At 45.7% G+C, this 14,699-nt stretch overlaps 2 protein-coding genes across 12 annotated transcripts in view; one reads left to right on the top strand and one right to left on the bottom strand.

The window, feature by feature from the left end:
* Positions 1-14,335, bottom strand: part of CINP (cyclin dependent kinase 2 interacting protein) — a 15,786-nt gene extending 1,451 nt beyond the window's left edge. The window contains exons 1-5 of one of the 5 annotated variants that reach the window (XM_075926547.2): positions 12,931-12,977; positions 12,505-12,714; positions 8,222-8,390; positions 6,579-6,705; positions 1,437-1,566 (exon numbers count right to left, since the gene is read on the bottom strand). In XM_075926547.2, the coding sequence (XP_075782662.1) occupies positions 1,437-1,566; positions 6,579-6,705; positions 8,222-8,298 (334 nt within the window). In that variant the 5' untranslated portion in view covers positions 8,299-8,390; positions 12,505-12,714; positions 12,931-12,977. Of the gene's footprint in view, positions 1-1,436; positions 1,567-6,578; positions 6,706-8,221; positions 8,394-12,504; positions 12,715-12,930; positions 13,051-14,195 lie in introns of those variants that run through there. The other 4 variants (XM_075926545.2, XM_075926546.2, XM_075926544.2 and 1 more) reach the window with 4 other exon arrangements.
* TECPR2 (tectonin beta-propeller repeat containing 2) overlaps positions 12,995-14,699 on the top strand; it is an 88,798-nt gene continuing 87,093 nt past the window's right edge. For 6 of the 7 annotated variants that reach the window (XR_012903291.2, XR_012903292.2, XM_075926541.2 and 3 more), the window contains exon 1: positions 12,995-13,130. The gene's annotated coding sequence lies outside the window, so the exon portion shown is untranslated. Of the gene's footprint in view, positions 13,131-14,183 lie in introns of those variants that run through there. The other variant, XM_075926538.2, reaches the window with a different exon arrangement.

Genomic DNA, 14,699 nt, shown 5'->3' with positions numbered 1-14,699 from the left:
CGACTCATACAGTTACCTACATGCTTCCAGCTCCCATCCAGAACACACCACACAATCCATCGTCTATAGCCAAGCCCTTTGATACAACCGCATCTGCTCTAATCCCACTGACAGAGACCAGAAGCTTCAGGATCTCTACCAAGCATTTATAAACCTCAACTACCCACCCGGAGAAATAAAAAAGCAAATTGAAAGAGCCAGACGAATACCTAGAAACCAACTACTTCAAGACAGACCCAAGAAAACCTACAATAGAACACCACTTGTCATCACCTACAACCCCCAACTTAAACCTGTCCAACACATTATCAAGAAACTACAGCCTATACTGGAGCAGGATACCATACTCCAAGAGGCTCTGGGATACAGACCCATAGTCTCCTATAGACAACCACCTAACCTCAAGATGATTCTTACCAACAACCACAGGACATACTACACTAATATCAACCCTGGTACCTTCCCTTGCAACAAACCCCGTTGCCAGCTTTGTCCACATATTCATTCTGCTGATACCATTATTAGACCTAACCAACTGAGTTATAAGATCAAGAACACATATTCCTGCGCATCCAGAAATATAATTTATGCTATCATGTGCCGAAAGTGTCCGTCTGCTATGTACATTGGACAAACATCTCAGACACTTCGCCAAAGGATTAATGCCCACAAAACAGATATCAGACAAGATCACAAAGAAAAAACAGTTTCTTGCCATTTTAACCAGAAAGGACACTCTCTGAATGACTTTAACCACCTGCATTCTGCTACAAAGACCTTTTACATCTGCACTTGAAAGGGAATCCTCTGAACTGTCATTCATGTTAAAATTCGACACTCTCCGGGAAGGAATGAACAAATACTCAAACTATCTTACCCATTACCAAGATAGCTTCCCTAATTATCACCTCTAATACCATTAGCTCACAGACATCCCACTCTCCCCACCTCTAATATCATCAATTCACAGACACTTACCTTCCTTCCTTCCCCCCCCCCCCCCCGCATCCCTCTTCTGTTCTGAAATGTGATTTGTCCTTTTCATATGTGTTCATTTTTTTTAATTGTATCCTTTGGTATATATGGTTGTGACTATTTTCTTCCACTATTTGATCTGAGGAAGTGGGTCTGGCCCACGAAAGCTCATCATCTAATAAACCATCTTGTTAGTCTTTAAAGTGCTACATTGTCCTGCATTTTGCTACTGTTCTAAGTTAACTGATGCACTAAATTATCTATTAACTACTCAATTTGAAAGACAGACACACTCATTACATAAGGCAAAATTATCATCTTACACTGATAAAAGTTAACGGCATATTTTTCAATTCTTAAACTACTATTTCAATAACAAATGACATCAAATGACTCGTAAAATGCCCCTCATTAGGAAATACTAGAGGATGACTTACAAGAGTGAAAAACATTCTACTTACAGAAGTACATAGTGGGCCATGTGTGAAAAAGTGGTGCTCTGCAATCTCCATTTTCATAGTGGTAAGTTTCTAGGTCACAAATTCCTTTAGTAGTTGAATACAATTTTTCCATTTTCAGATGTATTTTTGCCTGAAAATGATGAGTGCTTCAAGTTAATAAAAAAGTGCAAGCTTCCTTACCCACATCCTCCAGCCTTAACCTGGTGGGACCACCTCTAGGTATGGAAACACAGTCTCTGTGACATTTAAATCTTTTACCCCTTCCCAAAATTGCCAGTAATTAGGGTAACTCGGTGTTAACAGCAATGTGGGCACTTCTCCATAGTAGTATTCTTGAATGATTAGAAAGTAGAAGGGAATTAACTACAGTGCATTATCTAAGGCAGGGGTGGGCAATAATTTTTGACGGGGGTTGGAGGAGGCCACTCCAAGATTGTGGAAAGTGGTTGAGGGCCACACTCTTCCATGATATTAATGGAGGAGATGCAGGGTCTGGGATGGAGGTTGGATTCAGAAGGGAGCTTGGAGTAAGGGATTGGGGTTCAGGAGGGAGACTAGAGTCTGGGAGGGAGTTTGGGTGAAGGAGGTGGTTGTGACCTAGGGCAGGGGACTGGAGTGCAGGAGTTTGGGATGTGACCAAGGGTAGGAGGGTATTGTGATATGGGGTAGAAGACTGGGGTGCCAAATCTGGGAGGGGGTATGGGTGTAAGAGGGGGACAGAGGGTTTTGGGTATGTTGAGTGAGGCAGGGGGCAGAGGGTTGGGGCAGGAAAAGTCTGGGGTGCCAGAAGCAGGCTGTGGCCAAAGGACCTGCCAGCTGCCAAAGGGCATGTCTACACTTGCACCCTCTTTCGAGAGAGGGATGCAAATGAAGACATTCAAAATTGCAAATGAATTATATATCCCGTACTTCATTTGCATAATGGTGCTATTTTGAAATAACAGACGCTGTTAAGATGCGGTTATTTTGAGAGAAAACCCTTCTCTTGAAATAACTGGTAAACCTCATTGTATGAGGAATAAGGGTTATTTTGAGAGATGGGGTTTCTCTCGAAATAACTGTGTCTCAACAGCGTCTGTTATTTCGAAATAGCGCCATAACACGAATATTCAAATGAAGCGCGGGATATTTAAATCCCGGCTTCATTTGCAATTTCGAATGTCTTCATTTGCATCCCTCTCTCGAAAGAGGGTGCAAGCGTAGATATACCCAAACTAGCCTGCCTGCCTGCCAAGCTAAGACTTTCATAGCTTAAAACGGTTCCCAGCCAGCCTGCTGCTTGCCTGGCCATGTGCTTCTTTGAATAACTGAGGAGAGGGGGCGTGGCTTCTTGGCTGCTTGTTATTCCAACAAGCAGCTCCCATTGTCTGGTTTCTGGCCAGAAATGGCCAATGGGATTTTGATGGGGTCAGGTGGCTCCTGAAACTTCCCCCCTCCCCTCCAGTTTTAAAACAGAAACGGAGCCCTCCAGCCGCATTTCTGCACAGCGCACGGTACTGCAGGGCAAGCAGGAGAGCCTGCCTGGGGCTCCCCGCTGGCTCTACAGGCTGGATCCAGTGGTGGGCTGTATTTTGCCCAGGCCTGATCTAAGGAAACAAATGATAGAGCTAACCTATAGATTTTAAAATGTAACTATAAACGGTGAATAATAATCCTGTAGGTTTTATCCTGCAGAGATAAATTCTTAACCTTATGCTATTTAACATTTTTATCAATGACCTGGGAGAAAACATAAAATCATTCCTTATAAAGTTTGCAGGTGACACAAAATTTGGAGGTGGGGTACATAATGAAAAAGTCAGGTCACTGATTCAGAGCAATCTGGATTGGTTGGTAAACTGGACATAAGCGCACTTTGCCTTTTAATATAGCTAAATGTATATACACATCAGGGACTAAGAATGTAAGCCATACTTATTAGATGGGGGAAGCAGTGACTGAAAAAAATCTGGGGGGTTGTAGAGGATAATCAGCTGAACATGAGCTCCGGGTGTGATGTTGTAACCAAAAGAGCTAATGTGATTCTGGGATGCATAAACAGGGGAATCTCAAGTAGGAGTAGAGTGCATTTGGCACTCCTGTGACTGCTGCTGGAAGACTCCGTCCTCCTATTATGGTGCACATAATTCAAGAAGGATGTTGATAGTTTGGAAAGGGTTCAGAGAAGAGCCACCAGAATGATTAGAAGACTGGAAACATGCTGTATAGTGCTTGAGCTCGAGTTGATCTGTTTACCTTAACAAAGAGTTGGTTAAGGGATGACTTGATTTCTATAGATGTCTACATGGGGAACAAATATTTAACAATGGGTTCTTCAATCTAACAGGGAATGATCCAATGGCTGGAAGATGAAGCTAGACATGTTCGAACTGGAAATGAGTAAATTTTTAATGGTGAGTGTAACTGATTCTTGGAACAACTTAACCAACAATCTCATGGATTCTCCATCACTGACCATTTTAAAACCAATATTATATATCTCAAGCAATTATTTTGAGGAAGTTCTGTGCCATTGTTATACAGAAGGTAGATGATCATAATAGTCCCATCTGGCTTTGAAATCTATGAAACCATTATCATATATACTCAAACATAAGCCCTTTTGTTTATAAGCTGACACCACTCTCCCCCCCAAAAAATTTACAGAGAAAAAATGGTACAAAGTCATTTACCTGTTTATAAGCCAACTCCAGAGTACAGCGGTCTGGGACCTTACAGATGGGCCAGGGACTTTTCACCATTTTTTCTTCTGTAAGTTGGCTCGGGGGAGGTCAGGTCCCAGAGTGCTGTGGCTCTGCCTTTTAAGAGCCGCAAGGCATTTACTACATTTAAAAGGCAGAGTGGCAGCATCTGGGACCTGATGCAAGCTGGGACTTCTGTGTCTCAGCTTGAGCCGAGTCCTCCGCTGCTGCTCTGCCTTTTTAGAACCCATTTATAAGATGACTCTCTCTCTTCATATTGGGATTTTTTCCCCAAAAAAGTTAGCTTATGAATGAGTATATACGGTAATTAAATCATTGAGGCTTGCTGAAGCATCTTACAGTAAAGAATTCAGGAGCATTATGTCATACTGTAAAATCCTGATTATATGGTACATATGATTATAAACAGTGGAAAATAATGTATGTATATATGTATTCAGGAGCAGATGACTGTTTTGCGGGGCCCCGGGCAGCATAACTCCACGGGGCCCCCCTTTGCCACAGCGCATGCGCTGTGACGCCAAGTGCATGCGCAGTGGCGCCACGGCGCATGCGCGGGGCTTTTTTAAGCGCGGGGCCCGGGGCGGCCGCCCCGTTCGCCCTGCCCTATATCCGCCCCTGTATGTATTGTCTAATCCACCACAAGTTATTTAGACTAAAGGCTCAACAGGAATGACATTGTACACCAGTGCATTTAATGGGCTGAGTCATGACTAACTCAAAGCAAGAAACAGAATCATTACTCCTATTTTCTCTAGAGAACCAAACTTGTATCTGGAGTATTTTTCTGTTTATACCAGTCATTGGAATTTTCTCCAGCTTGCAGAGAACTATTCAATCTACCATCATACAAATCTATCTATATATTTTAGAAATGTGCCTGTCCGTGAGTCCATTTGTTCAAGAACTCCTCCTAAGCAGTAAGAACGAGGACCATCAAATTTGGTATCCTCTAATCTTAACTTAGTGATTGGTTGTACCCAGGACACTGGGATGTGCCTGGAATTCAACTGTTTCTCATAAAATGGAAAGGGAGGGGGTCTGGTAGAAGGGAGATGAAGTGTACAATTACAATAGGGGGCCAGCAAGCACACCAACGGGAAGCCACTGGTCAGCAGCAGCCAACACCCTGGCCTGCCCATGAAGCAGATGTCAGCTACTGCATAGCTCCCACTGCCCCCAGGTGGCCTGCATGGTCCCTTCCATCCCTGAGCTGAGCCCGTAGTGCTGCTGACGGAAAGCCTATGCAGCCATACCCCTACCTCTGGATTGGGTCCAGGGAGAGCTGGAAACTGAATTATGCCAAATCAAAAACAAAATATAGTTGTTAGGTTGTGTTTACATTGCAATCAGAGGTGTGACATATGGACATACTCATGATACAGTTATCTAGCTAGTGTGAGTAATAATAGCAATGAAGCTATAGCTGCATGGGATTCAGGCCCGTACGCAGGAATTTCTGGGTGTGTGAGAGCTGTGGGAGGGGCTGGAGGCTACCCAGCCCTGCCTCCAGCCTCTCTCTTGCAGCAGGAAGGAAGGGAATCAGCCCCAGGCTTCCCTCAACTGGCCAGAGCTTGGGAGACAGGCTGGCAGCATGCCTCCTGTGCTTTCCTCCGGCCGTCCAGAGCACAGGGGAGGGAGGCTGGCACAGCGCACTACCTCTGCTTTTCCCCAACTGGCTGGGGCACAGGGGAGGGAGGATGGGGCAGCGCGCCGCCTCTGCCATTCCCCTAGCTCACCAGACCACAGGGGAGGGAGACTGGCAGCATGCTGCCTCCGCCTTTCCCAGACCGGCCAGAATTAGCCCCAGGGCGGACCATGAAGGGATGCATTCACACCCACCCTTTGTGTATGGTCCTGGGATTGCTAGTTAGGTATGTACACAGGGTCCAAGGTGGACTTGTACAGCCTGTGCAGCTGTGGCTTCACTGCTATTACTACTCAAACTAGGTTAAAGCTAGCTTGGGTATATATTCTGCAATCACACCTCTAATTTCTGCATAGACATATGCTTATTGATACCACATCTTATTAGGTCTGAACTGTTCAGCCCTCTTTCTAACTTGATGCTTGTTTTGTTTTGAACACGTGGGAAGTTTAGGATGAGAAAGAATAAACAATGGGTACAATTTTGGCATTGTATTATCTTACATAATTTTTTAAAAATCATATAATGAAAAGGAGAACAGAGGGGGAGACAGGAGAAGGATGTAAAATCAACTTTTAATTTTCAAATCAATCTCATAACCATAGTGCACAGTACTTCAAATAATTTGCAACTGCAGTTAGAGTAGTTATCTGAATGAAAGCCTTATGAAAGTATATTTTCAGTAAACATTTAGCATTACTTGGTTAGCTTGTACTTGGACAAACGTGTGTCAAAAATGGCTTCATTAGGTAAGGAAATACACAATTTGAAAGATAAACAAATGAACATTACCATGTTTTCAAAAGTCCCAAGCAATTCTTCACAGAATATCTCAAGTTTTTCATTATAGTCTGCTGACTGTTTTCCACAGTCAGAAGCAATCTTGTCACATTCTATATCCAGCTTGTTCTCTTTAAATCTAAACAAAAGCATATATTAGTGCAAATACAGGTTGGATTTCCCCGGTCAGGCACCCTCAGGAACTAAACAACCCTGAGGAAGGGAGTTTGCTGGACCAGGGGAGGTCAGACCTCGGGGCTCTCCCATGCTCCCCTCCTGGCCATCACCCTGGGAGAACCTGGAGGCCTGACCTCTTCCCACCCACCCACCTGCCTGGCTCTGCTGCCCCCAGCCCCTGAGCAAGGCAGCAAGTTGCTCCTGGGGCTCCCTGCCCCTGGCCACCTGGCCCCTGTGCAAGGCAGATGATATTTCTGGGGCTCCTTGCCCGTCCCCTGCAGGGCAGCAGTCTCTGCTGTCCCAGAACTCTTTGCCCCGAAGTAACTGGGCCTGTGGGCTGCCACCAACCAGAGCAGCTCCATTCCCAGCTGGTCTCAGCCTCTGCGGCTACGACTCTCTGGTCTGGACCACGGATGTTGCTGGGGGGTGGGGAGCCCTAAGCCTCAGGGGCCAGATTCAGGCAAGCCAGGCACCTCATTCGGCCCCTGGGCCTTAAGTTCCCCACCCCTGGTTTAAGCCTACAAGAGCCTCTCTGACAGGGGTAGAACAAAGGAATTGCTGTACAAGATTAGAATGGTTTAGCTTGTTCAGTGTTCAACTGTGGCTAGTACCAACCGATTCAGAGGAAAGCACAAACCCCCTACATTAGGCTATTAAGGAATAGCCTGTACACAAGGAAAGTTTCTTCCTAATACCCATTAATTATAGGCTGTTTTATGTCCTGAAGCAGGAATTATGTCCCTTCCAAAGTATTTGGCTTTTTACAATCTTTACTGCTGTAGCTCAGGACATTTCTGTTATTCATGTAAATGGCAAATCCTTTTTTAAATTCTGAGAAGCTCTTGATCTCTGTTATTATGTAACACTGATTTGAGTCTCAGAGAAAACTTGTCTGAGGCTATGTTACACTACAAAGATAAATCGGAAAAAGAAACGCAATTCGCGGTATGCAAACTGCATATCTTTTTCTGATTTACTTCCAAAAGAGGCTTTTCCAAAATTTGGCCCGTCTACACGGGGCCAAATTTTGGTAAAAAACCCTCTTTCAGAACAGCCCTTCTTCCTTGTAAAATGAAGTTTACAGGGATGCCGAAAAAAACATGTCAGCTTTTCTGATATTTTTTTTCCGGAAAAGTGGACACGTTCCTTGGATATCCCGGAAAAGCTGTGCGGTACAGACAAAGCCTGAGTAAGTAAGGGTTTGTAAGATCAAACCCCAATTTTCTAACAACATTTAAAGTAAAGCATAAAAACATTTTGCAGCAAATACAGCAACTTTATGAGGTTACCCAACTTTTACCTTGAAAACCAGGTATGGCTTTTGATTTTATACAATCACAAAATGCTACTGTTTGAGAATACCAAACTGTCCACGTTGTGGTTTTTTGTAAAGCTTCCTGTTCATGGAAAACCAGTAGTTTCACAGAAAAGGTGAGCTCTGCATTGTTATTATTCGCCAGCCCTTTTAGCATACTCACTGTGCACTAATTTTCAAGTTTACAATTTTGTTTGCAGTAGTAAATCCATTATTATTCAGGGTCTCCCATTTCATCATTAAATTATGCCAGTCTGCTGCATTATCTTTAATTTTTCTTGCGCTGACAGATAAGACAGATCTTTTTGAAGCAACAGCTGCAGGACTCTTTGCTACTTTGAGAGAGAGAGAGACAGAGAATGCAAACCCTTCAAAATCTGCAATAACAAATCAATGAACTGTTTTATGTTGCCATTACAGTTGTATGTGCTGCATACAATATCTTCCTGAATGTTGACTCAATAAAATGTAGTTTACAGGCATCCCACTAACTTTAGTAATAAATCAAATGTCTAGCCTATCAATCTTTCATCATCACTATAAAATTATTAAATTATTAGGGTATTGAAAAAATAAAATTGTATGTTTAAATATTCCATTATAAAACCTAATGAATGCTGTAAAACACAAATGATCAATCCTATAGTATTTTGCCAACAAAATGAATGCATATTTTGAAGTCAAATTTTAATGTATAATTTCTTGCCAAGAAATCACTAATACAATAAGAACCTAGTCATAGAATCATAGAACACTAGAACTAGAAGGGACCTCGACAGATCATCGAGTCCAATCCCCCTGGCCTCACCACAGGACCAAGCACTGTCTAGATCATCCCTGACAAGTGTTTGTCTAACCTGCTCTTAAATATCTCCAGTGATGGAGATTCCACAACACCCCTAGGCAATTTATTCCAGTGTATAACTACCCTGACAGGCGGAAGTTTTTCCTGATTTCCAACCTAAACCTCCCTTGCTGCAATTTAAGTCCATTGCTTCTTGTCCTATCCTGAGGCCAAGGAGAACAATTTTTCTCCTTCTTCCTTGTAACAGTCTTTTAGATACTTGAATACCGCTATCATGTCCCCTCTTAGTCTTCTCTTTTCTAAACTAAACAAGCCCAATTCTTTCAGTCTTCCCTCATAGCTCATGTTTTCTAGACCTATAATCATTTTTGTTGCTCTTATCTGGACCTTCTCCAATTACTTCACATCTTTCTTGAAACATGGTACCCAGAACTGGACACAATACTCCAATTGAGGCCTAATCAGTGGAGAGTAGAGCAAAAGAACGACTTCTCCTGTCTTGCTCACAGCACACATATTACTGAATCTCAGAATCATGTTTGTTTTTTTGCAATGGTATCACGCTGTTGACTCGTTTTACTTCTTGTCCAATATGACCCCTAAATCCCTTTCAGCAGTACTTCTTCCTAGACAATCACTTCCCATTTTGTATGTGTGAAACGGATTCCTTCCTAAGTAAGTACTTTGCATTTGTCCTTATTAAACTTCATCCTGTTTACCTCAGACCATTTCTCTCCTTTGTCCAGATGATTGAGAATTTTGCCCCTATCCTCCAAAGCACTTGCAACCCCTCCCAGCGTGGTATCATCTGCAAACTTAATAATTGTACTCTTTATGCCATCATCTAAATCACTGATGAAGATATTGAACAGAACCAGCCCCAAAACAGACCCCTGTGGAACCTCACTTGTTATGCCCTTTCAGCATGATTGTGAACTGTTAATAACTACTCTCTGAGAAAGGCTATCCAGCTAGTTATGCACCCACCTTATAGTAGCCCCATCTAGGTTGTATTTCCCTAGTTTATTGATAAGGTCATGTGAGACTGTGTTAAATGCCTTTCTAAAGTCTAAGAATACCACATCCACAGCTTCTCCCTTATCCACAGAACTTGTTATCCTATCAAAGAAAGCTATCAAATTGGTTTGAAATGATTTGTCCTTTACAAATTCATGCTGGCTGTTGCCTAGCACCTTATTTTCTTCCAGATGTTTGCAGATGAATTCCTTAATTACTTGTTCCATTATCTTCCCTGGCCCAGAAGTTAAACTGACTGGTCTGTAGTTTCCTGGGTTGTTCTTATTTCCCTTTTATACATGGGCACAATATTTGCCTTTTTTCAGTCTTCTGGGATCTCTCCTTACTTCCGTGATTTTTCTACAATGACAGCTAAAGGCTCAGATACCTCCTCTATCAGCTTCTTGAGTATTCTTGAATGCATTTCATCAAGCCCTAGTGACTTGAAGACTTTTATAAGTAATTTTTAACTTGTTCTTTTATTTTAACTTCTAAACTTATTCCATTTCCACTAGCATTCACTATATTAGGCATCCCATCACCATCTTCTTGACGAAAACCAAAACAAAGAAGTCGTTAAGCATCTCTGCCATTTCCAAGTTTCCTGTTACTCCCTCTTCACCGAGCAATGGGCCTATCCTGTTATTGGGTTTTCCTCTTGCTCCGAATATTCTTGTAATACATCGTTACTCTTTATGACTCTATCTAGATTGAGCTCTTTTTGTGCCTTTGCCTTTCTAGTCTTGCCCATGCATACATGCGTTGTTTGCTTATATTCATCTTTTGAAATTTAACCTAGTTTGCACATTTTATAGGATTCCTTCTTGATTTTTAGATTATGTAAGATCTCTGTCCTTTTCACGGAGTGGTTTTGATCCCGAATATCTCAATGGCAGGAAGCACTAGTGTGAAATCCTGATAGTAATACAGTCAATGGGAGCTTTGTCATTACAGGCAGTCGCCGGGTTACGTACAAGATAGGGACTGTAGGTTTGTTCTTAAGTTGAATCTCTATGTAAGTCGGAATTGGCATCCAGATTCAGCCGCTGCTGAAACTGACCAGCGGCTGACTACAGGAGGCCCAAGGCAGAGTTGCTCTGCCCTGGGCTTCCTGGAATCAGCTGCTGATCAGTTTCAACAGGCTGAATCTGGACGCCAGTTCTTACATACAGATTCAACTTAAGAACCTCAGGCGTCCCCAAGTCAGCCGCTGCTGAAACTGATCATCAGCTGATTCCAGGAAGCCCGGGGCAGAGCAACTCTGCCTCGGGCTTCCTGTAGTCAGCGCTGGTCAGTTTCAGCAGCGGCTGACTTGGGGACGCCTGGGGCAGAGCAGCTGGGGTGCTGCTGGGTTGCTCCAGCAGACCAGGGAGACGGGGAGCAAAGCCGCGGAGCACGCGTGCAGTGGGACAGCCATGGCACGTCTGGACTGTCCCACTGCCCGCGTGCTCCGCGGCTTTGCTCAGCATCTCCCTGGTCTGCTGGGGGAGGGCTCCCCCCGCCAGCAGACCAGGGAGACGCGGAGCAGCTTTTCTCGCCCCGGAGGACGCGGGCGGCGGGACCGCGGCGCATCTCGGTGTCCCGCCGCTCCAGTCCTCCGGGGCGAGAAAAACCCCGTTTGTAACTGAGGATCCGACATAAGTCGGATCCGCGTAACTAGGGGACTGCCTGTAATGTCAATAGGGCCAAAATGTCACCTTATATTTTTTACAGGATTTTAATGACCATACAAAGCTTTGATCTCACAAAAATGTATGTACCTGATGCTCACCTGTATAAAAGTAGTCAATGGAACATCCATTCAATAAGCTAGTTCTCTATGTAGTTACTCATGTGTGCAATCATTGCTAATTCAAATGATAAACTATTTCTATCCTCAACTTAACTGTTCCCATAAAGAGTTTCTGGCTGTTAGCAAGCACTAAGATTGCAGAGGTAGTGCCTCTAGTAATAATAATGCTATATACACAGATACACTGAGTGAGACACAGCAGATGCTAATTCTTGGATCTGGACTTCCAACACTCCTGTCCTCTGAAGAAGTGGGTTGTGCCCATAACGCTCATGATACCAGCTACGGGTGTGTCTAGACTACCTAGTTTTGTCGACAAAAGTGGACTTTTGTCGACAAAACTATACCAGCGTCTACACTACCGCTGAGTTCTGTCGACATAACGTCGACAGAACTCAGCAGTTTTGTCGACGCTGGTATACCTCATTTTACGAGGCATAACACCTTCTGTCGACAGAACTCTGTCGACAGAAGGTGTTATTGCCTGTAACATTGCGTCCAGACTATGGAGTTCTGTCGACAAAGCAGCTTGCTTTGTCAACAGAACTCAATGTGTCTGGACGCTCTTTGTCGACGGAAGTTTTGTCGACAGTATCTGTTGACAAAACTTCCGTCGACAAAACGCGGTAGTCTAGACGTACCCTACGTGTTTTGTTTGTCTTTAAGGTGCTGCTAGACTATTTGTTGTTTTCTAAGTTTGTACTAATTCTTTACACAGCTAAATTACTTTGCATCTGAGGCTCCCAAAGTGCTTCACGAACAATAAACTAACCAGCCTGCCATTTCACGACCCCTCATTAGTGCTAATGAGATAAAATACCATATTAGCGACCTAGGGAGTGAAGGGGGGGGGGCTCGACTAAGATGTTTAGAGCTCCCCCTCAAGTTTTTGAAGGCTCCATGGGTTCGGTGCGGTCAGGTTCCTGGCCGCCGGCGGAACGTTACACACGAGAGAGGCCTCTGGCTTCCCAGTGCTGCGGCTGCTGACCCGCAGGCCCCAGAGCGGCGGCGCGCCTCGGCGGCTTTCCTTCGCCTTTGAAAACTTAACGACAAATAACGGATCATAACCGAGGAATCGCGCTCCCAGTCCTAGCCCACGTGCCGGGGGGGGGGGGGGGGAGGGTAGCGAGGGCGCGCCAGAGATGGACTTATTACAGGAGCACCCCGCTCGCCCTTCTGCGCGCATTTGGCTGGTACCCGCCCCCAAGCACGGGGGACACAGCCCGCCCCCTCGCCCCGTCTTCGGGTCCGCGCTCACCTGCCATGTCCCGAGCCCTCCCGTGATAGGGCCCGCCCCGCCTCCCCTCGGAAGTGCGCTCACGTCCGGTCCCGCCCGTTCCCGGCTCAGCAGCAGCCGTAGCTCGGCCGCGCCCGGCCCCTCGGCTTCTTCTCCCTCGTCCGGGGCCCCTGAGACGCAGCCCCCGTCGGGAGACATGAGGGGCCCGGCCCCTTGTTGAGGTGAGCCAGCCTTTCCCCCACCCGCTCCTGTGTCTCTCCCTCTTCCCCCAGTTCCGTGGCCGCGGGGGCTCCAGCAGAGGCCGACAGAGGGAAACTGACGCCCCAGGGGTACCCCTGCTGCTGGGTGGAGGCTGGTGCTGGAGCCCAAAGGGACCTGGGCTCTTGCCTCCATGCACCAGCCCCATCCTTGTGACTCTTGGAAAGGGGTGGGGCTCGTTCGGCCCTGCGAGAGTGCGGCTACTTGAAACTCGGCTCTCCTCTAAGCAAAGGACCTGGGTAGCCCTGCTTCATTTCCCCCGTCTGCCCTGGGAAGTGCAGCTGCTCTGTGCTTTGCTGCCTGTTGAATCCTCCCGTGGGGCATCTGTCGCGCATGACCCGTGCCTCTGGCTGGTTCTTGATTGGGTTTTCTGATGAACTGTCCTGTAAGCTTTGTAAAGCCTGGGCTGGCGTTAGGACAGGAGTGGAAAAAAATCAAGCCTAGGGGCTGGATCTAACCCTCCAAGCATTTTTCTCCAATCCACCCAGCTAATTAGCAGAATGCATACTTTCAGCTGGCAACATGTGTTGAGCTGCTTCTCTCTCCCTACCCCCTTGCTCTGTCCTGCAGCAGAGCTGCTCCCAGGATTCTCTTGCTAGCTGTGCAGAATGGGTGTGGGGTGGAAGGGGAGTGCTGAAGTAAGGGTGACCCTGCCCTTCTACCTTCTCTGCAGAGGAGAGACACAGTCAGGGGAGCTGCTTCTACCTGAAGTGACTCAAGGGAGTGCAAAGCATTGGAAGGAGACAACAGAGAAGGACAGATTTCCCATAAAGACAGAGTATAGCTTCTCTCAGAAACAGAGCCAGCACACACACTGTCTCTGTGCCACACACAATCATTGTCACACACACTACTGCACACACTCCGTCTGTGTCACAAAGTCTGTCTCACAAGTGTCTCTCTCTGTAGTCCCCAACTCCATGACTTCTGCCTGAGGCCCTATACCTTGTGAGGGTCTGGAGCCAGCCTGCAACCACATATCAAAATTTGTGAAGTACCCCCCCCCCCCCGTGAAAATGATTGCTCACCCTTGGATTAGATGATTGAATGGTCTCGTTTTACGATCTGCAAATCTCTGCAAACTGCATGTGGCACTGAGCTGCCCCTAATGTTTTTATGTGCAGCCGGCTTAATCCCACAACTGAGTGAGTGAGTAGGGGTGACCCAGGGGGTCCAACTTAAACATGCAAAGGGGCTGGCTAGGGGAAGAACATTAGCCCATCAGGGGTGGGTATGGTAGTGACATCACAAGGCCTTTTGCAGTGCCTCATCTTATTGGTTAAAGTATGTTGGGAAGTGATGACTTCACAGAGAGTCCATGACAATGGCCAAATAGAACAGGATGTAGGGGTGGGGTAATCTCAGAGAATATGGCTTTGTTGCAGGGGGGGGTCTCCTTCTTGAAGTCTGCCCTTGAGGCCTGAGAGAGTATTCAGGGTAACGAATGTGAGCATGAGGAGGGAGCCTCTTTGGAGTGTGTTCTCCTTTCCCAGAACTAATTGATCTTGAAGACTAAAGTCCCTGTGGAGAAG

The sequence above is a fragment of the Pelodiscus sinensis genome, chromosome 5, assembly GCF_052426305.1.
Source record: "Pelodiscus sinensis isolate ZL-2025 chromosome 5, ASM5242630v1, whole genome shotgun sequence".
Lineage (NCBI taxonomy): Eukaryota > Metazoa > Chordata > Testudines > Trionychidae > Pelodiscus > Pelodiscus sinensis.
The sequence above is the reverse complement of the archived record's forward strand: the minus strand, read 5'-3'. Positions and strand labels throughout refer to the sequence as shown.